The 20,229-nt window shown below is 43.3% G+C and overlaps 2 protein-coding genes across 3 annotated transcripts in view; both read left to right on the top strand.

The window, feature by feature from the left end:
* The window catches only part of adam9 (ADAM metallopeptidase domain 9), a 61,533-nt gene extending 54,095 nt beyond the window's left edge, over nucleotides 1-7,438 (top strand). For both annotated transcript variants that reach the window (XM_050050701.1, XM_050050700.1), the window contains one exon: nucleotides 447-7,438. In XM_050050701.1, the coding sequence (XP_049906658.1) occupies nucleotides 447-516 (70 nt within the window). In that variant the 3' untranslated portion in view covers nucleotides 517-7,438. The remainder of the gene's footprint in view (nucleotides 1-446) is intronic.
* A 1,343-nt stretch (nucleotides 7,439-8,781) lies between these two features.
* The window catches only part of ogdha (oxoglutarate dehydrogenase a), a 39,546-nt gene continuing 28,098 nt past the window's right edge, over nucleotides 8,782-20,229 (top strand). Inside the window, exons 1-3 of the mRNA XM_050050696.1 lie at nucleotides 8,782-8,931; nucleotides 12,787-13,194; nucleotides 19,405-19,581. Coding sequence (XP_049906653.1) covers nucleotides 12,955-13,194; nucleotides 19,405-19,581 — 417 coding nt within the window. The 5' untranslated portion in view covers nucleotides 8,782-8,931; nucleotides 12,787-12,954. The remainder of the gene's footprint in view (nucleotides 8,932-12,786; nucleotides 13,195-19,404; nucleotides 19,582-20,229) is intronic.

Raw genomic sequence — 20,229 nt, 5'->3', positions numbered from 1 at the left:
ACTGTAAGCTAACTGGACCTAGAAGCTAACTATGAGCTAACTGGACCCAGAAGTTGAGGCTAACTTCAAGCTAACTGGTCCTAGAAGTTGAAGGTAACTGTAAGCTAACTGGACCTAGAAGCTAACTATGAGCTAACTGGACCCAGAAGTTGAGGCTAACTTTAAGCTAACTGGTCCTAGATGTTGAAGGTATCTCTAAGCTAACTGAACTTAGAAACTAACTAGAAACTAACTGGTCCTAGAAGTTGAAGGTAACTGTAAGCTAACTGGACCCAGAAGTTGAGGCTAACTTTAAGCTAACTGGACCCAGAAGCTAAAACCACCATCCAACACCACTAATCTCTCTAAATAGAGTATTTTATACTGTTAAATTGAACAGGTGCAGAAATAGAAATGTAAAAACAGAAGTTATGGTTGTTGACTTTTTTCTTTTTTTTTTCTTTTAGAAAACCGAAACCTTCTGCTGCATCTCAGCCTCTGGTGCCTCAAAGACCCGCCCCCGCTCCACCTGTTTAACCAATCAGGGGGCCCCGCCCACCACACCTGGATGACTACCCTTCCTCTCCCTATCTCTTCTTCTCCTCCTCTTCATCCTCTTCAACCCTCTCAAAGCTGGTTACCTAGCAACAGCCAGGAAATGATTCTGGAGCCAGGATGGCAGACAGCCGGTCCTGGACTACAAACTGGATCACTCCACCAGGAAACTGGACCCAGTCAGCCTGAACTGGGATTTAACCAGAACAAACAGGAACGCAGCAGGCCTGAAGTGAAGCAGCTGCTGTCCTCTCAAGTCTTTCTTTGTTTCTATCCAGTGCAGTGTGGAGACAAAACTCAGCTCCTTCAGGTGATACGTTATCTGCACCGTCACCAAACCAGCCAATCATTTTCCAGAACAGTCACCTGTGACATCAACGAGCCAAATACTAGATAAACCTGTCATCAGCCAATCAAAAATCACCATTAACACTTTGTATTCCTGCTGTAAAAAAGCTCTACTAATAATTTCATTTAATAACTGTAGTTACTTAGCATGCAGGCTCGCTTACAAACAGATGCTAGCTAAGGGGTTACAAGCATAGCTGTATAATGCTAACTAGATAGGCTACTGGATGCCAAGATGGCGCATATTCATTCCAATGGAGCTGCTCGCCTGGCGCATACGCCAAAAAAAAGTTTCTAGCTTCCAGGTTTACTCCTGCAAAATATTCGCTGTAGTGTTTCTCTCCTGGCTCCGTCCGTAGTTCCCGTTTGGCTTACAGACTTTACCTTGTGATGACGTCACAGATTTTTAAGTCACTTTTCTTGGCTTGAGGAACGTTTTCCAAATATGAAACGTTCATAGATTAAAAATTAATGATAAAGAGTCATAATTGAGCTTGTTTGCAGTCGGAGGTGTTCTGTCAACAGTTTTACAGGCGTCTCTTTATAATGGAGGTCTATGGGGAAAAATGATTTTTGAGCCGCAGGGGATTTTTTCGCTGCAATACCGCGAGTGGCCACCGGGAGAACTTGGCTGTGAGGCTGAGCTTTGTTCGTCATAGCTAATGCTTGTTTTCTACAGCGTGCCCCAGATTTCATCCTGTACACTTGCACTATGAAGTATTCACTATATGTAACTGTAACTATCACTATTAACCTACAAACAATTAATGCAGGTTTTTTGACATAATGTTCAGTGGTTCGTTCACCAGTCCCAGCACCTCATAATTACCGTCGCTGCCATGTTGCTACGTTAAGCTTTAAGGGGCCGTACACATGCTGTGTTTTTGGGCCCTCAATCCATTGTTTCCAATGTAGACGCATGGCAGGTGTGCTCAAACACCTGAGTGATGCTGTTTTTTAGGGCGCGACGGCTGAGCCCCGAGATAAACAAAGATCAACTTGGAGCACAGCAGCGTGACTACGTCATGTGACGAGGACCAACCAATCACAGCTGACAGATAACTTTCCTTCTTCAGTAAATATCAGTGTGTGATAAATATGGAGGAGAAGTTGATCATGTTAGTGCAGAGCTGTAGATCAGCTCTGCACTCAGGTTTATATAGAAGTAGGCTATGACACGGTGTTACCAGGCATATGAGTCACACACAGCGCCCAACCTCGTGTTTTCCAGGCGGTTAAAGATGCAGCATATGTACGGCCCCTTAGAGTGGTTCATATAGAGACAGAGTGTAACTTGTCATACTTTGTAAACCACGCCCACCAGAGGGGAACCCTATCGGCGCTACAGTTTGCAATCAAGGGCTGAAACATTAGCAAAATACCTGTAGATCGCTAAAATCATGAAATATCAGCATGTCTAAGGATTATTGACCACCTTACGTATACTTAGAGAGGTTACATAGAAAAACCCATATTGTGGTCTTTTTTTTTTACGTTGCTTATCTTGGAGGAAGGATCCCACTGTGTGGCCAAAAGTGATCATATGACCAGGTAAACTCATCATTTAAACCAGCAAGGATCAAAACCAGACATTACATAGCTTAGTCAGCTTCAACCTCGACAGTTTGTTTGGACTAATTAGCAAAATGTCAGGATCCGACAGTTTTCTCATATCCTGATGAGTCACGTCTGTTTTTGGTTCAGCAACTTAAAAAAACGTAGTTATGAGTTGTTTACCATGTTGGTTTTACATCCCACCAACGTTCATCAGGCTGGTCGTCAGTTTGCCTGACTCTAGTTACTGAAACGTTGCAGCATTACATTTAGTGTTCAGCTCGTCTCTCTGCGACGCCCCTGTTTGGAAATACATGTGTGAAGTTTTCCTTTGTTCTGAGTACATCCCACACAAAGCAGCACAGGGAGGCAACTTCACACAAGTCAATGAAGAGCGATGACTTGTCTTCCCCTCCGGTGGAGGCGGGGCTTCACTGCAGTCCATCACCACAGTTTTTAATGACTGACTTTTCAAACACTGGGTCCTTGATTTCAGACTGACGCAGACAGAAGCAGCTTTTCTTTTTTTAACTGATGATTTTGCTACAGTGGCAGCTTGCTAGCATTTAGCTAACTAGCTAACGTAAACTCCGTCACTGTATGTACATTCCTCCGCTTCATTTCAGCGTCTGAATTCTGAGGGTGGAAATGTAACGGCGACGCAGCAACGCCCTCAGAAACTTCCCCAGAGGAACGAGAGACCTGTGGCTGAATTCTAATGTTTTAGTGTTGATTTATCGATGAGGTCAGAAGCAGTCAGGTACATGTACTGAGAGGTGCTTCTCTGTGATTGGCTGGTTTGAAGACGCAGAGGTCACTGGAGGCGGAGCTTGCACTTGGACCCTTCTCTCTGTCTGTTTCCTGTCTCTGAATAAAGCACTGGTGCTGTGTGATTGCACTTCCCCTCTGCTCAGTGCTGTCATAGGAATGTAACGCACCCCTGCTGCTGTGTGCGGGTGCGCTTGGTCTCCTCCACCCTGTTCTCCCGGCGCTCTCTGTCTCTCGCTACAGACTTATAAAATCCCAGTATGCAACAGCGTCTGAGTGCAGAGCTCCTCTGGCTTTCACTTCCTGTCCTCTGGATCTGGATCTGTGTGGTACGTTGGGACTTTCTGCAGGGACTGTACGCTCACCTCGTTTAGTTTCATCATGAAGCAGATCAAACACTTCAGTCTGTGATGTTCAGTAGCTCCTGTGGGAAACTAAACGTCCACGAGGAGACGTCCTGATGTTTGCTGCAGTCTCATCGCAGAGAAATGAATCTGTCATTGTTATTAACCCTTTGAAACCTGGAGTGACATCACTTTTCTTCCGCTGCTTTCAGACGGCTTTCGCAAGTAATTAAAACTTTGAACTCTGGGCAGATTGGTGCAATTTGTTTAAAAGATATGGGGGAAAGGCAGTGAGCAACCTGGCAAGAAATGTCACACAAATTGCAAAAAAAATAAATAGATTTCAAAAAATATTATTAAAAAGCTAGGGAAAACTACATAATTATTTTTTAAAAATTAAAATAATTCTGTAATATAATTTCAAAATGTAATAATAATAATTTATTATTTCATTTTTAAATCATGTTACAGAATAATGAGAATTTTTAAACACTCATTTCAGGTCCTTCTTTTGGTTGTTTATTTTATTATTATTTTTTTTGTATGGGTCGTTTCTTCTTTTGTTTCTCGCTGCCGTCTTCCCATGTTTTTCAAATAAATTTAAGCTAATTTGCTGGTTTCAAAGGGTTAACCTGAGGCTACATCCACACTGATACATTTTCATTTTGAAACACATATAGCTATTGCTGTGCTTACACCCAGTGCTCACACTGTTCCTGCTGGAGTAGTTTTTCCTCTTCAAGAGGAAGAAGAAATTATTTTAATTTTTCCAGCAGTTGAGAGACACTACATTACTACCCTTCACGTTCTGCTGAATCTACTGAACATCACAGATTGTGTCCAAGTGTCTTAAGGTGGAAATAATCCGTTAAACTCTCCTGTCATCACTGGAACTCCTGCTTTAAAGTCCTGAAAGCGTCCGGACTTCCTGTTCCCGCCCTCTTTATTGTCAGCGTCACCTGAATGTGAGAAACTGAAGGAAACACAATCAGCCTCCTGACTGCAGACTGATTCAAACACTCACGAGGTTTTAGTTTCTGTCTCGTTGTGTGAACGCTTGGCGGCCTCATCACTCATCACCAGAGGGAGGGGGTTTATGCCCACCCCGCCAACACTCACAGGTTTCATCCAAACCAGGGATTTTTACACCACCAGTAAACCAAATGTTTCTGTTTGTAACCTGCTCCAGCTGCTGTTAACTGACTGTTAGCATCGTTAGCCAGTTAATGACCCTGGATGCACTGTGTGAGGAGAACGCCATGATGATATTTTATCTGCTTTAGTTCATTTTAATTTGCTGTCTGGAGTGTTTTTTTGCACAGAAATGGGTGTAAACAGACTGAGGATTAACAGAAGTCACTCACAGGGCTAATCATGTGCCATTTGATCCTTTTCATGCCAAAAACAATGAAAGTGTAATCAGTGTTTTACCCGAATTTTCCTCCTGAGGACAGAGAAAAGTGTCGAGAACAGACTGTTCAGACTGAAGTTATTTAGAGACGTGGGAGCAGCTGGAGCTGAAGCTCAACGTCAGCATCAGATTACAGTCAGTAAACTGCTGCTGACGGATCACTTTAAAGGTGAAATCAGTCTGGTGCTTTTCTACATTCAAATCTTCATGTTCAGACTCAAACCAACAGTGCGATGGATAGGAAGGACTTGGTCTTGGGTTTCTTGTTTTTTTCCTCATTGGACCGCTCTGTTTTGTTGTTGTCCACTGATTGTCTGAGCCAGGCGGGCTCTGTACTTGATGCCATGCTCTCTGCCAGCCGCAACTGTAACTCTGACTCATGAGATCGTGGTCAGAGATCCCAAACATCTCCATGGCATGGAGGTGGGCGATGTGTTGGTCCAGTTCAGGGTCAGTCCGCCTGTGTCTGGAGTGCATGGCCTGAAGTTGCATCTGTGTGGACAATGACCGTGTGTCCTCCAGAGTAAAGAGCTCCTTCAGCTCCTGCTTGCTAAAGTACCGAAAAGGGTTCTTCTTGTCCCCAGTATTCTGTCTGATGAGGGAGTCTTTGAAAACCTGACGCCTGTAGATCTTTTCCTCAACAGTGCCGCAGGTGATCAGCCTGTAGATGACGACGTTTTCAGTCTGGCCGATGCGATATGCCCTGTCAACAGCCTGAGCATCTGTCGCTGGGTTCCAGCTGGGATCGTAGATCACAACTCTGTTTGCTGCTGTCAGAGTGATGCCAACTCCTCCGACCTGGGTGGTCAGGAGGAAGACAGAGTAACTTTTGTCAGTCTGGAACTTAGTGATGCGCTTCTCTCTCTCTGCAAGCTGAGTTATTGTCCCATCTAGTCTCATGACTTTGAAGCCTCTGTTGCCCAGGATGCGTTCGATGATGTCAAGCACTTTCCTGTAGTGAGCGAAGACGAGTGTGCGGTGGCGCTCTTCTCGGAGCCTTTCAAGAAGTTCAAACAGAAAGACAAGTTTCCCAGACTCAGATATTAGGGTGTCGTCAGGAACGTTAGCGATGCTGCCTGTGTCTGCCTCCGTGTTTTCATTCTGCTCATTCTCAGGTGAACTCTCCTCCAAGCCTAACTTGGCGATGGCTGTAGCAGAGAGAAGTCTCGGATGGTCGCACAGCTTTTTAATATGTTTAACTCGGCTAGAGGCGACCTGGTGGTCATGAGCAGCTCCTTGATGTGGTCCAGTGACAGGAGCTGCCTGTCCAGACAGTCAGGTCGTTCTTTCTCGTCAACTTGGGCATCACTGCTCCAGAGTCTTCTGGAGGGTTTGGGACATGGCTGTCCTTGTTGTCCGAATGTTCCTCTTTGCATGGCTGTGCACCGTTCATTTTGTCTTTCTGCGCTTCTGCTTTTGTCCTGCGGAGAAAGTAGGGCTTGATTATGGCCATGAGGTTCTCAGACATCCGAGACCCGAGAGCCTTTTCCCCTGGAGTGGCGTCCTTCTCTCTGGCCCGGGTGATGGGGTTCTTTTTTCTTACCACCTATGGAAGGGGTCAAACCCATTCAGGCTCCTCAGTGACGCCGACACTTTCCTGTTTGAGTAACATTTGCTAAAAACTCCAGTGTTGTTTTTAAAAGAGAAACCATCATTAACCACCTTCAGTAGGAACCAATGAGCTTTGAGCTGAGAGCTACAGACAGGAAGTCAAGACAGTCACATGTCGTTGGTTTGAGTATAAACGTGAGATTTGTTTCACAGCATAAAAATCACCAGACTGGTCCTTTAAACAGTGGAGTCTGATGTGAGGAAAGATGTTCGTGAGATTTTCTTGCCCTGAGTTTGGTCTTTCAGGCAGAGATTCCTCCCAAGCGGAGCAGTGCTGCAGTAACAGTTAAAGTCCTCTTGGTTGTGGGGGTGCAGGCAGCCTGACAGGTAAGACTCAGGGCCTCGCTGTCTCATAGTGAAGTTATATTAATGGTAAACCTGTGTAAGCTGTAGGTGTGTGAATGGCACCACAGCAGGTGAAGGAGGACCGTATGATTGGTCGACACCTGATCTCCTCGTAAACACTGATATCACCGTGGCAACGCAGAGAATCTCCTCACCTTTTTCTACTATGATAAATGATTTTATATAGGATTTTGTTTCCTTTTCCTCTTTGCAAATGTAAACATGTTATCTGTGGTAATAATTTTTATTTCATTATTAAGTATTGCTGTGTCACGTGATCGATTTTTATGTTTATTGATGACGATGTTAAACTTTGAACTCTGACCTGTCGGAGCTGAAAACAACAGTCGGACAGTTTCCGGTTACTATAGCAACGGCCACGGAGCAGGACCACCACTGTAGAGCCCAAAGCTGTGCTGCGTTCAAAGTGCTGTTTGCTGGGACGAATCCATCCTGGAAGAATAAACATGACGTCCCGCAGCTTCATGAGATAATTTAATAAACTTCATTAAAACAGATCAAACGGGTCGTTGTGGTGATTTGAGTCTGCACAGAAATGCTCATTCTCATGTTTGTCAACTGTCACTGACTTTAAAGGTCCAGTGTGTCAGACTCAGGAGGATTCAGTGTTGTCTATCAGTGAGGATTACAGATTACAGATTACAGATTACAACCATCTGAAACTGCTCCTGGTTAGAATTCCTTCAGTGTTGATTGCTGAGGAGCTGAATTATCCTCAGAGGTCTCTTCCTCTCAGAAACACACACACCAGCTGATTTAAACCGGGTTCTCACTACAGTGTCCAACGTGAACACATGAATGTCTCTATCTAGAGTCAGTGATTGGTTTGTCCGTTCTGGGCTACTGTAGAAACATGGCGGTGCAACATGGTGATCTCTGTAGATGAGGACCTGCTCCCTGTGGAGATGTAAACAGCTCATTCTGAGGGAACCAGAACACAACCATTAGATTTACAGATGACTAAACACTAAAGGAAATATCTTATATTCCATCTCTGCCCATATATCCCCTAAATCCTTCACACTGGAGCTTTAAATTTATAAAACTAAACATCACGAATGCATGCATCTTTTTTAAAGACATTTTTGTTAACCTTTACATAGTGCAATATGATTTTCAATATAAGGCTAATTCTGTATTTTTGTGATATATGATTTTAAGTATAATATAAAATTATACTTTTTTTTATTAACAAAGCATTAATATGATTTTTGATATAATTTGCTAACTATGTTTTACACTATTTTCCAATTCAGTTTTGTTATTTTCAGATTTACTGTGTTTTTAAAGTAATTATTCCATATTTTGTATTTCACTGTTTTGTAAAATACAGTTTTAAATAAAAATAATTAAAAAATCATTACGCCCTAGGTTAAAATATAATTTGTTTATGTCAATGTAATAAAAAATAATTATTATTAATTTTATCATTTATATTAAATTTGAATTTATTGTTAATGTTCATTATATTTTCTTATTACTAATATCATATTATTATTATTACTTTATTATTCATATTAAATTAAAACCTTTTAAAACTATTACTATTGTTTTTACTATTTGTCGAATTAAAATGTAATTGTTAAAATTAATTGCAATGATAATATTTATTTATATTAAATTTAATTATAATTGTATTTTATTATTGCTTTGTTACCATTTATGTTAAATTAAAATGTAATTTATTATTGTCAGTTGTAATATTTATATTGATTACATTTTCAATATTTATATTAATTATAATTATTGTGAATGTTAATTGTATCATTATTGTTTTTATTATTATAAGTTTATTTTTTTGCTTTGGAGAAATAAAAATAAATCGTGAGACACGCCCCGCCCCCGTACGTCATGACGTCTACGCCGCGTCACGTCACCTCCACACGGGCCTCGCTCCCGTACTCCGCGCCCCGAGCTGTCATCACTTTACCGGGAGAAGCGAAGGGCATCCGGGATACCGGCCGAGAGGGGAGCCGCCGAAACTCGTTTCTCGAGGTCAGTACCGGAACTTTAGAGGTGTGTGTGTGTGTGTGTCTCCGGGGAGATTAACGGGTCTGCTGTTTGAACTCAGAGACGGATCCCGGGTCCGTTTCGAGGAAACTAAGATCCGTCCTGAGGAATCTGAGAAAGACAAAACCTGTTAGCATGTTAGCCGCGTGCTAACCAACGCACAGACCACCGTTACCGTGAACATTAGGTCATCTGTCAGAATACGCGCTGAAACTGTCGGTGCTGCTGAAAATGACGGTTCACACCGCGGAATAAAAACGCGTCGATAACCGTGACGTTAGCTTCCTCACAGCTAACTCAATTAGCACCCGCGAGCCAAACGTGCTAATGACAATTAATAGAGAAAGTGGGAGCTAAGCAGCTAATTACATAAGCTAACCCGTTAGCTGTGAAGCTAATGGTGTAGCCGCTGTGAGCAGAGTGTTAGCATCGCTGTGTAGCTGCACTCTGGGTCTTAAACATTCACTGGAGATCATTTTACTGTTTTGATAAAGCAGGCAATTTTCGGGAACTCATGACTCGTGAAAGGACAAAGTGACTGACAGGTGTTGTAGCCAATAGTAAGGCTGGATTTATGTCAGACAGCCAATCAGGAGGCCGGAGAGACAGGTGGGCTCGTCCAGGCCGGGGTGAGGGAAGGAGAATGGAGGCAGGCAGGGAGTGGAGACCCAACAAGGTCACAACACAGACGGAGAGACTCCAGCTGAGGCTCCTCTGCTCCCACACACTGCACATAAACACAGGCACATTTCTCCTGCTGCGATTTAAGTTACTGAAGGTTTGTTTCTTGTCTGTCACTGGTTTTCACACATCAGTGGTTGTGGGATGTAAATCAGGAGCGTGAAGCTGGCAGGACACTCAGAAACTGAATCACATTTGCCAGGAAACACTGGTGGCAGTGCTGGAAGAAGTATCCTGATCCTTTACTGCAGTAAAAGTACTGATACCACTCTGTGAAAATACTCCACTACAAGTAAAAGACCTGCATTAATAACCTCAAGCAAAGGTATGTAAGTATTGGCAACAAAAAGTATTTCAGAAAGCACATGAAGTACTTAAAGTAAAACTGCAGTAAAAGTACTGATACCACTCTGTGAAAATACTCCACTACAAGTAAAAGACCTGCATTCAAAACCCGACTGAGGTAAAAGTATTATTGGCAAAAAGTACTTGAAGTACATAAAGTAAAACTGCAGTAAAAGTACTGATACCATGCTATTAAAAATACTCCATTCCAAGTAAAAGTTCTGCATTCAAAACCCCTCTGAAGTAAAAGTTTTATCAGCAAAAAGTACTTGAAGTAGTTCAAGTAAAACTACAGTAAAAGTACTCATAACAAGGTGTACAAATACTCCACTGTAAGTATTGATACCATGCTACAAAAAATACTTCACTATAAGTAAAAGTTCTGCATTCAAAACCTGACTGAAGTTAAAGGTATCGTCAATAAAAAAGTACCAAAAGTAGTTAAAGTAAAACTGCAGAAAAGTACTAATACCATTCTGTGAAAATACTCCACTACAAGTGAAAATCCTGTATTCAAAACAAAAAGCAACCACTACTACTTCACTCAAGTACTTTTCTTTAAGTACTTTATTTATAACGTTACTGAAGTAAAATTATTATTATCATTATTATTATCAGCACTTGAAGCAGTAAAAGTACTCATAACGTTGTGTACAAATACTCCACTACAAGTAAATGTCCTGCATTTATAACCTGACTGAAGTCAAAGTAAAACGTACTTTGTTAGTTGACTTCACATTCCTGCTGTGGGCGTGTGAAGGTCTCAGGACAGAACCACGTGGTGTTTACTGTTTGTTCGTCTCTGCTGACCTCAGGTCCACCACAGATCCAGGACTGTTTGGACAAACATGGTTTTGAGTGGCGAAGTCTTCACTCCAGTAGGACTGGGAATTGTTTAACTGGTTTCTATACTGGTGTCAGTGGGAGTTTTGGATCCAGCGTCCAAACAATACCTTTTTGATACTTTATTGAATATTAGATGAATCTTTATTGACACTGCACAGAGAACAGAGACGGCGAAAAGTTTAGCTTCTAACCGTCAGTGCAAACAGCAGAGCCTGCAAGATTATGGGGCTGAGTTTGGGATCGTTGCAGCTTGAAATGTCTGATTAAGGCAGCTTCTCTAAATAACAAACAAAAAAATGAGACACTTGATGTTTATAGGAGTCGGCCCCCCCCCCCCCCCCCAAAAAATGGAATTGCGAAAATAGTTGAGATGCGTTGTCAGATTCAGAACGTATTATTCTGAGCATTCAGTGTTTCTCACAGAATTGGGGGGGGGGCGCATCAACATCTGATCACCCACTATCATCAGCCCTGAAGGACAGTGTCTGTGAGCTGCTCTCTCTGCACAGCACAACATCGTCTCATCACTACTCGTCATATTTTGGTGCTTGGTCAGAAGATTTACAGCAGCAGTCCGACATCGAGCCGTTGCTCTCACACCAACACAGCTCGATTCTGTCGTTACAATCGTGAATAACACATGGGTAACTTTAGCCGTTTAATGCTAACAGTTAGCCCTGTCACTGTGTGTGACTCTGTCCCCGTCACAGAGCTCCAGTCCTCAATCAATACGCTGCACGCAGCTCTACGATGAAATGAGATTTGACCTGTTTTAAACATCACATTTGCAGTAACTGAACAAAATGGCAGCATGATGCAGGATTCAAGAAGATTGGATTAATTTGTGTTAATTTTTGTGGACGGGACATTGTTTGGTTATTGGAGGCGCTACTTGCCAAGGCTCCTACAGCTCAACGTGTGCGAATAATGTGCTGTCTTTGAAAGATAAACAACTACAAACCATCTGACAGAAATAACAGCACAACATTTAGTAAAGCAGCACCTGAACTGTACTCGACATGATCTTTTGTACCGTGTGTTATTTTATGCTCTGTAAAGACACCTTGGGTGTTTTGAAAGGCAATTTTAAAATAAAATGTATAGTGATAATCATAAAATAAAATGATAATAACAACCTCAAGTGACAAGTTTATATATTAAAATATTTGTATTTATTTATTTATTTATTTTATATAACAAATGAATGAGGTGAATAATCCCTCGTTGATCAGGTGATTATTTTGGGTGAAACTCTGCAGGTAACTGCAGATGTTCTCTCAAGATTGAGTTAAAGGGATAGTGCACCCAAAAATGAAACTTCAGCCATTATCTACTCACCCATATGCCGAGGGAGGCTCAGGTGAAGTTTTAGAGTCCTCACATCACTTGCAGAGATCCAAGGGGAGAGGAGGTAGCAACACAACTCCACCTAATGGAGGCTGACGGCGCCCCAGATTCAAACGTCCAAAAACACATAATTGAAACCACAAAATATCTCCATACTGCTCGTCCATGTGTGTGTGTTCATGTGCTTTCGCTGGTCTCATGCGCAAGCGCGCACACGTCAGCACAGTGCACAGAGAGGCAGTCAGAGCTACAGGCTACAATGAGGCTAAAAACAGAATTCAAATGACCTTTTTCCAAACAACTTTTTATGTCGGGGCTTCAGGACACTTGGATCACTACGGACGAGCAGTATGGAGATATTTTGTGGTTTCAATTATGTGTTTTTGGACGTTTGAATCTGGGGCGCCGTCAGCCTCCATTAGGTGGAGTTGTGTTGCTACCTCCTCTCCCCTTGGATCTCTGCAAGTGATGTGAGGACTCTAAAACTTCACCTGAGCCTCCCTCGCCATATGGGTGAGTAGATAATGGCTGAATTTACATTTTTGGGTGCACTATCCCTTCAAGTGTAAACACAAATCGTCTCTCTGTCTTTAACATGGTGTCTCTCTGTCTCCCCCTCAGTGGACCGTCGAATCAGTGGACCGTGGACGCTTCGTTCCTCCCTCTCTGTCCTGAGACCGCCCCTCCGCTGGAGTGACTTTTATCCCGTCTTCGTTCTGAGGTTGAGGACGCCCGGCCCGTCGGCCTGACCACCACCGCCGTGTGTGTGTGACACTTTAAGGACTGCTCATGCATCGTTTAAGGACTTGTGCGGCGCGGTTGCGTCCGCTCACCGCCTCACAGGCGGCTCAGACTGTCGGCCCGCAGCGGCCAATCACAGTCGCCTCCACAGGTGGCACAAGGACGTTTCAGCCAATCAGGTGCTACACGGCACCGGTGGCCTCGGAGCCGTTCCTGAACGGGACGAGCTCCAACTATGTGGAGGAGATGTACTTTGCCTGGCTGGAGGACCCCAAGAGTGTTCACAAGGTAAGGAGCTGTGGAGCCCCCTGCAGGTGTGGAGCCCCCTGCAGGTGTGGAGCTGATCAGTCACCGTGGTTGTTAACTGAGAGGTTAAAATAAAATATGAAGGATGATCATCAAACTGAGTTCATGCTGCGTTAACTCTGCGTAAGATGATATGCCAGAACTCAGGATTCCCAACAAGTTCTTGGAAAAATGATCGTCCCATTAAAGCTCCAGTGTGACGGATTAAAGGGAATATACATTTCCATATTATGTTTTCTTAAATGTTTAATCATCTGAAAATCAGATTGGGGTGTTCTGGTTCCCTCAGAATGAGTCGTGTATATCTACATAGGGAGCAGGTCCTCATCTACAGAGATCACCATGTTGTTTGTACAGTAGCCCAGAACGGACAAACCAAACACTGACTCTAGATGGAGACATTCAGGTTTTTGTATTTTCACGTCAGACATCATAGTTAGCAGCCTGTCTGCAATGAAATTGTCAGAATAACACAGATGACTTGGAAAATTTAGTGAGTTCAGCTCCAGCTACTCTACAACAAAATAAAGTTTCTCTACATTAAGAAGTAAAGCAGCTACGCTACGAGAAAATGGCACAGTTACTTATAATCTTTCACTTCCTCAGTGATCAGAAAAACTGTCAGCCAAACAAAAACATTCAGTTCAACTGTTTATTATAAAAAAGCAGACTGAGATTGAAACTTTCTTTGTGACGTGAACACGTCCTCCAATAACATGACATCATCAGAACACGTCCTCCAATAACATGACGTCATCAGAACACGTCCTGCAATGACATGACGTCATCAGAACATCCAACTTTCACCTGAATCAGAGCTCCTCCTGTGGTGCCTTCAGGGACACCCTCACATTTGAACTGAGTCTTAAAGGACAACCAGGCTAATAATAGCTGCTTGAACCTGGTCACATGACCAACCTGTTTGACCGTCCAAAGTGGAGGCCGCTCTTAAAACACACCGCAGGACGCTTTGACATGCTGTTCTCACAGCAGCGGAACGCTGGGGCTGTTAGCTGTGTGTCTGAGATGGTGTGTGTCTGAGATGGTGTGTGTCTGAGATGGTGTGTGTCTGAGATGGTGTGTGTTTGAGATGGTGTGTGTTTGAGATGGTGTGTGTCTAAGATGGTGTGTGTCTAAGATGGTGTGTGTCTGAGATGGTGTGTGTCTGAGATGGTGTGTGTTTGAGATGAGCTCCTCCAGGATTAAACTCTTTGTGTATTTGTGTTTGATGAAGAGGAAAAGCACAGTTTACAGCAGAGTCCTGAAGGAGCAGGAGGAGCTCTTGACACGTAACAATGAGAACAGAGGGTTGTGTGTTTTCTCATGACATCCTTTGACTTCAGATGTGTTTCTAAAAGTTAGAATTACAAAAAATATTTCTATGAAAGGCCCAAAGTTATTTATTTAATACTGATGAAGAGGAGGAGATTTACTCTAAAATAGATATGCGTATTAAAGAAGAGAAGTATCTGAACTGAAATGAAGGGCTGGATGATGTTCAGTAAGAAGGTTAATGTGGCAGCTTGAGTTTGGTGAAACGTCTTCATCCACAGATTCAAACCTGCAGAGTTCACACAGTGAGAAGAGATTAAATTATCACCATGATCAGTCTGAACTGTTGGAGGTGAAGAATACTTTTAATGTTTGTATATAAGTTATAAGTAAAACTTCATTATAAACCGCTGAGGTGAGCGTGGAGGTCACGGAGTGAAAACCTGTGGCTGACGTGCATGACAGTGTGTGTGTGTGTGTGTGTGTGTGTGTGTGTGTGTGTGTGTGTGTGTGTGTGTCATGTTACATGTCCCAGTTGTTATGTAAAGATCACACAGTGTGACCTTGCTGTTATGAGCTTAGTGAAGTAGAATGAAGCTGCACAGCAGGACTGAGCTCCTACAGACACACACTGTACGATACAGACAAAAAATCATATCTCTGTTTTCAGGCTTAAAGGTGATGCACAGTATATTTCCTGGTAGTTTTTACAAAATGGACTCCGCGTTCAGCTGCAGGTCAAAGCCACGTTTGAGATGTCACGAGCACTTTTATAAAAACACTCTGTGATGAAAATAAAATGCAAAGACAGAGATTTTTTCCCTGTTTGAAAATAAACAGCTGCAATAAATGGGCAGTAGCGTCGCAACAACAGCATCATCAACCTGTGTTGACGGCGTCACGGCACTAAATCCAACACATATTGTGTCAGTAATAAGCAACGTGACAACATGATTTAAATAATGTTTGTTTGTGGTGTCTCACAGCTGTGGAGCACAGCAACATGTAGGAAATCATACCTCAGTAGAGGTGGGAGGGGCAGAGCGCCACACGCTGTTTGTTTACGTGAAAGTTTACGTGTTTTTTGGGGTGACGAGTGGAGATATGAGTTAGTCTCTCAAGAAAACTAAAACCAATATGCCAACTTGTTGGACTCATGAAAGAGACATCGTGACTGACTGCAGGCGACGAGGTGCGTCGTTTAGAGCTGAACTTTCATCAGACGCCCTGTTTTTATTTATTCCTGTCGCTCATATTGAGAGTGCCACAGTGGACGAGCAGCAGCTGAGTCATGAAGTTGAAATGAGGAATTATCTACGTGATACTTTTGATTTCACCACAGAAATCTAAATAAGGTGTCAGCTGGCTGGAGGGAGCTCAGCAGGGAGCGGAGAGTTTCTGCTAAATGACCTTCGCTAATAACAAGCTAGGCTACTTCCTGTCAGCTGTATTGTATGTGATTTCCAGTAAATATCACAATAAAACATGTTCTCTGTTTAAAAAGTAACGTTACTAACATAGGAAGATACTGATACATCTTTTAAAGGGGTTACACCTCCAGTCTGATCTCGAGCAAACAGCTGATAGCTACATGGTTTGTTTGCATGAAGTAAAAAAGTGCATATTAAATGTATTCAGTGTGAACAGAGAGCTGTGATGTCACATGATGCAACATGATGGCAGTCAGACGTTCGTTTCATGTTGGTACACGCTGTCGTTATGATGAGTCAGGTGTGTAAAATTCAGTTAACTGGTTTGGCTTTTAATGTCAAACAGGTCCCGACATCACTGTGACCTACAGCTAGGGAGATGACCACACAGGAAGTGAAACCTGTGACCTATTAATAGTTATCTGTGTTCTGACTCTAAACCTGCTGCACACCAAATCTGGAGTCACAGCCAAAACACGACTCCTCCCATTCAACACTGACGCTGCTGATATCAGCATAAAGTCCTGTTTGAGTCCTGATGATGAATAAGTTACAGATTAATGACACTAACAGAATCTGTCAGAATTGATCCTGGGACCCTCGGTTTATTCTTATTCCACAATTAAACAGTTTTCTTTTTAATATAAAATGACTGAAAGTGCAAATTAGGTAAAATTGTCAGTACATTTTCTGTCTGCTTTAAAATCATAGAGCTGGAGATAAAGTAAAAAACAAAAACCTTTGTTGAAACAGTTCAATAGTCATTTATTGTGTGCAGATGCATAAAGACTAAAACATGAAACACATATGTTAATTAGGCCTCTGTGGAAAAAACACACGAGCAGGAATAATTGAAGTCAGTCTGAGTCATGCATATTTCCTCCATAATGTTCCTCGTCCACACACAGTTGGGCTCTGACTAACATCTGCAGCCTGCAGAGAGACGACGGCACAGATGAATAAAGGCTCCGCTGCAAAGATCAATATCTGTAAGAATCTATATCTGATCATTTAAACTGAAAACCATGTATTTGAACCCAGCTGTAGCACCTCAGAGACACAGACTCAGTTTGACTTCCTGCTGCTCCTTCACAGTAAAAGCCTGAGTCAGCTGACACTGCAGCAGCTGCAGGAAGTGACCCGTCTGCATCTGCTGCAGTCTGTCATCAGAAACACACACTCGTCTTTACACCTGCTCAGGGTTTAACATTAATGTGTTTTTACTTGCTGCTTTAAGATTTGTTTTATTTATTAGCAGTTATCACTAAAGTTAACTGTCTCTTTGAATCATTGTTAAAGTCAGTGAGTCAGAACAAGTCAAGTGAAGCAACAAACACTCTTAAGGTGTGGACACACCAAACCGACATCAAAGAACTAGTGGCGACGAAAGCCAACTGTTGCGTCGTCTACGTCGCCTCATGTCGCCCTGTGTCAGTTGCATTTGAACACACTACACGGACTACATCCGACGGCCAAGTAGCACGTACGTTCTGCGCCTGCGTGAGAGAGAGCGGAGTGAGAGAGTGGTACATCCTGTCAGCCGAGGGGTTTCCTATCTGTGCAGCCGAGCACCGCAGCACCTCCACGGACTATTACATCCAGACGGTCCCGGTGTTTCCTCCGCAGGCTCCACTTCACTCAGCTGCCCGATAAACCCGCTGCTTCTTCCCACTTTAACCTGAATAACAAACCAGGGCTCGGTGCTCCGGTTGGATCCAAACGGAGAGCCGGGGCTAGCTCAGAGACTAGCGGAGGCTAACTGGCTGTGCTTCCCTCCGGTCATGCTGCGGCTAACGCTCCGCTAGCCGCTCCCAGCTAGCTCCGGTTTGTTATTCAGGTTAAAGTGTGAAGAAGCAGCGGGTCTGTGGGGCAGCTGAGTGAAGTGGAGCCTGAGGAGGAAGCACCGGTTAGCCCCGGTTTCACTACAGGCAGATTCACTCGCTACAGGGGCGAGGAAATAAAACCTGAACAGCCAATCAGAGTGATCTCTGTCACTGACAAGCTGCACCGCGGATTCAACATGCTCAATCGGCCGAAAAGCCGCCGACGCCGAAGTGTTGACGGTGCGGGACACACCGCAAAAACTAGGGCGACAGACGCTCACCGACGGCCCGACTTTGGTCGACGGCCGACCGTCGGCTTGGTGTGTCAGGGCCTTAACAGGTCGAAAACATCGTGACATCCTCCCCATGCTGTATTGATTTTACCCCCACCCCACGTATCTCCCTCTGAGATGAAGAGAAGTATTAAATTTGAATGTTCAGTGTTGTCTCTGCTGCAGATGTTTGTTCAATAGAAGAACTGTGTGATAAATGAAAGCAGAAGGAGAGTTCCTGTAGTTCTTCAGAGGGTGAAGACAGACTCACAGTATTGACCTGTTGTATGAGCTGCAGCCTGTGATTCTGGGAGGCCTAACTATCGTCCTGATCTTCCAGTGAATATGATTTAATGATTTAGGTGAAAGGAGAATGAGAGAACACTGAGGAGGTGAAGCCAGAGAGGAAAGTGTGGAGTCAGGACTCTTCAGCTGTAGGAACCCTGTGTGTGTTTGTGAGTGTGTGTATGTGAGTGAGTGTGTTAGTGTAAGTTGTGGTGAGCTGATATAGGGACGGAGATGTTTGTGAGCAGGGCGGAGACTCTGTGGTTCCTCAGCTCATTCTGGACTCATGAGTCACACAGTGGGTTCCTGAAAACAGGCTGAATGTTGAAAACATTTTGTTTCTCCTTCAGAGGGAGGTCAGTGTCTCCGAGAGCTCTTCCTGTTTTACCCTCCCCTGGTCTCAGACTGTCAGAGGGCACTCAGAGCAGAGGTTTGGCAGTAAAAGCAGCTCAGACAACATGTTGTTCGGTCACGTCTGGAGGCAAAACTGTTTACAGATGTTCAAAGAGACCAAACTGGAAACCAGAGACACTGTGAATCATTCAGAAATGTCTCCTGGAGCTCCGTCATGGTGTTTTACTCAGTTGTTCACATGAAAAATGACCTTGTTGTGTCAAGAATAAAAACACACAGATCTTAGCTTCACTGTGATGCAGACCAAGGAACTAAGAACATTTTCTCACGTACTGTCTTTGTCTACGTTTGAGTTTGAGATACTTAAGTATTGTTAATTATGCCTCCACACTGGCGACAGCCATGGCCCAAGGCATTATATTTTTGGGTGTGTCCGTATGTCCGTCCCATCCTTGTGAACACAGTATCTCAAGAACACCTCAGAGGAATTTCAAGTTTGGCACAAATGTCCACTGGACTGTTTTATCCTCCATATTTTATTTTTATATCTCACTCTGCTTTATTATCTTTTTTACTCGTTTATTTCTCTGACGTTTTGCTGTGACCATTTTGTTATTTAATTTAATTGTTCAGCTCTGGTTGTTTTTAAACCTGCTTTATGAATAAATTTGATTTGATTTGATTATTTTATTAAAAATCTTCTCTTTCTCTCTCCCTCCTCCTCCTCTCCCTCCTCCTCCTCCTCCTCTGGTCCAGTCGTGGGATGTATTTTTCAGGAACGCTAACGCCGGTGCTCCTCCCGGTGCAGCCTACCAGTCTCCTCTGGGTCTGTCTGCAGCTCCTCAGCTCTCCTCTCTGGTCGGAGCTCAGCCCAACGTGGAGAAGCTGGTGGAGGATCACCTGGCCGTCCAGTCCCTCATCAGGGCCTACCAGGTACATGTACACACACACACGTTAACATGCATACATGTGATCTGCAGGATGTTAGCCTCGACACATGAAGGCCGTCCCTGGTACGACTCAGTAACAGACTCCAGTTTTTCTCAAAGCTGCAGTTGGGAACTTTTAAAAAATATAATTTTCTGTCATATTTACTGAAGCTGTCACGACATCCTGACATTTGGACATGAGACAGATGATCCATGAAAGACATCAGACAACAGCATTTGTAGGAATCCACCGACCTTTGTGAACCGACTTTTTTAAAGGAGACACACTGAAGGAGTGAGCGTTGTCGTTTCATTCTTTAGCCCTTTAGCTCTCGGTCATGTGGAGCAGTGGATGCCAAGTTGAACACGAGAGGATTAACAAAGGAGAAAACAGAAAATTTTATTTTTCATTATTTCTCTAATAATCTTCTTCTTCCTTGAGAGTTATCACAACTTTTACCTTTAAAATAAAATAAAGATGACTTTTTATCGATGAGGGCTGACAAGTGGATATAACAGGAGCCATTTTTAAACAGGAGTTGTGCAAATTTGCAGGAAAGCCCAATCAGTCTTCTTTCAGCATTGGCAGTATAAAAACAAAATCAGGGAGTGCAGCAAAATGCCGCCTACCTACTTTTGTTTATACAGAATG

Source organism: Epinephelus moara, chromosome 8, assembly GCF_006386435.1.
Source record: "Epinephelus moara isolate mb chromosome 8, YSFRI_EMoa_1.0, whole genome shotgun sequence".
Lineage (NCBI taxonomy): Eukaryota > Metazoa > Chordata > Actinopteri > Perciformes > Serranidae > Epinephelus > Epinephelus moara.
The sequence above is the reverse complement of the archived record's forward strand: the minus strand, read 5'-3'. Positions and strand labels throughout refer to the sequence as shown.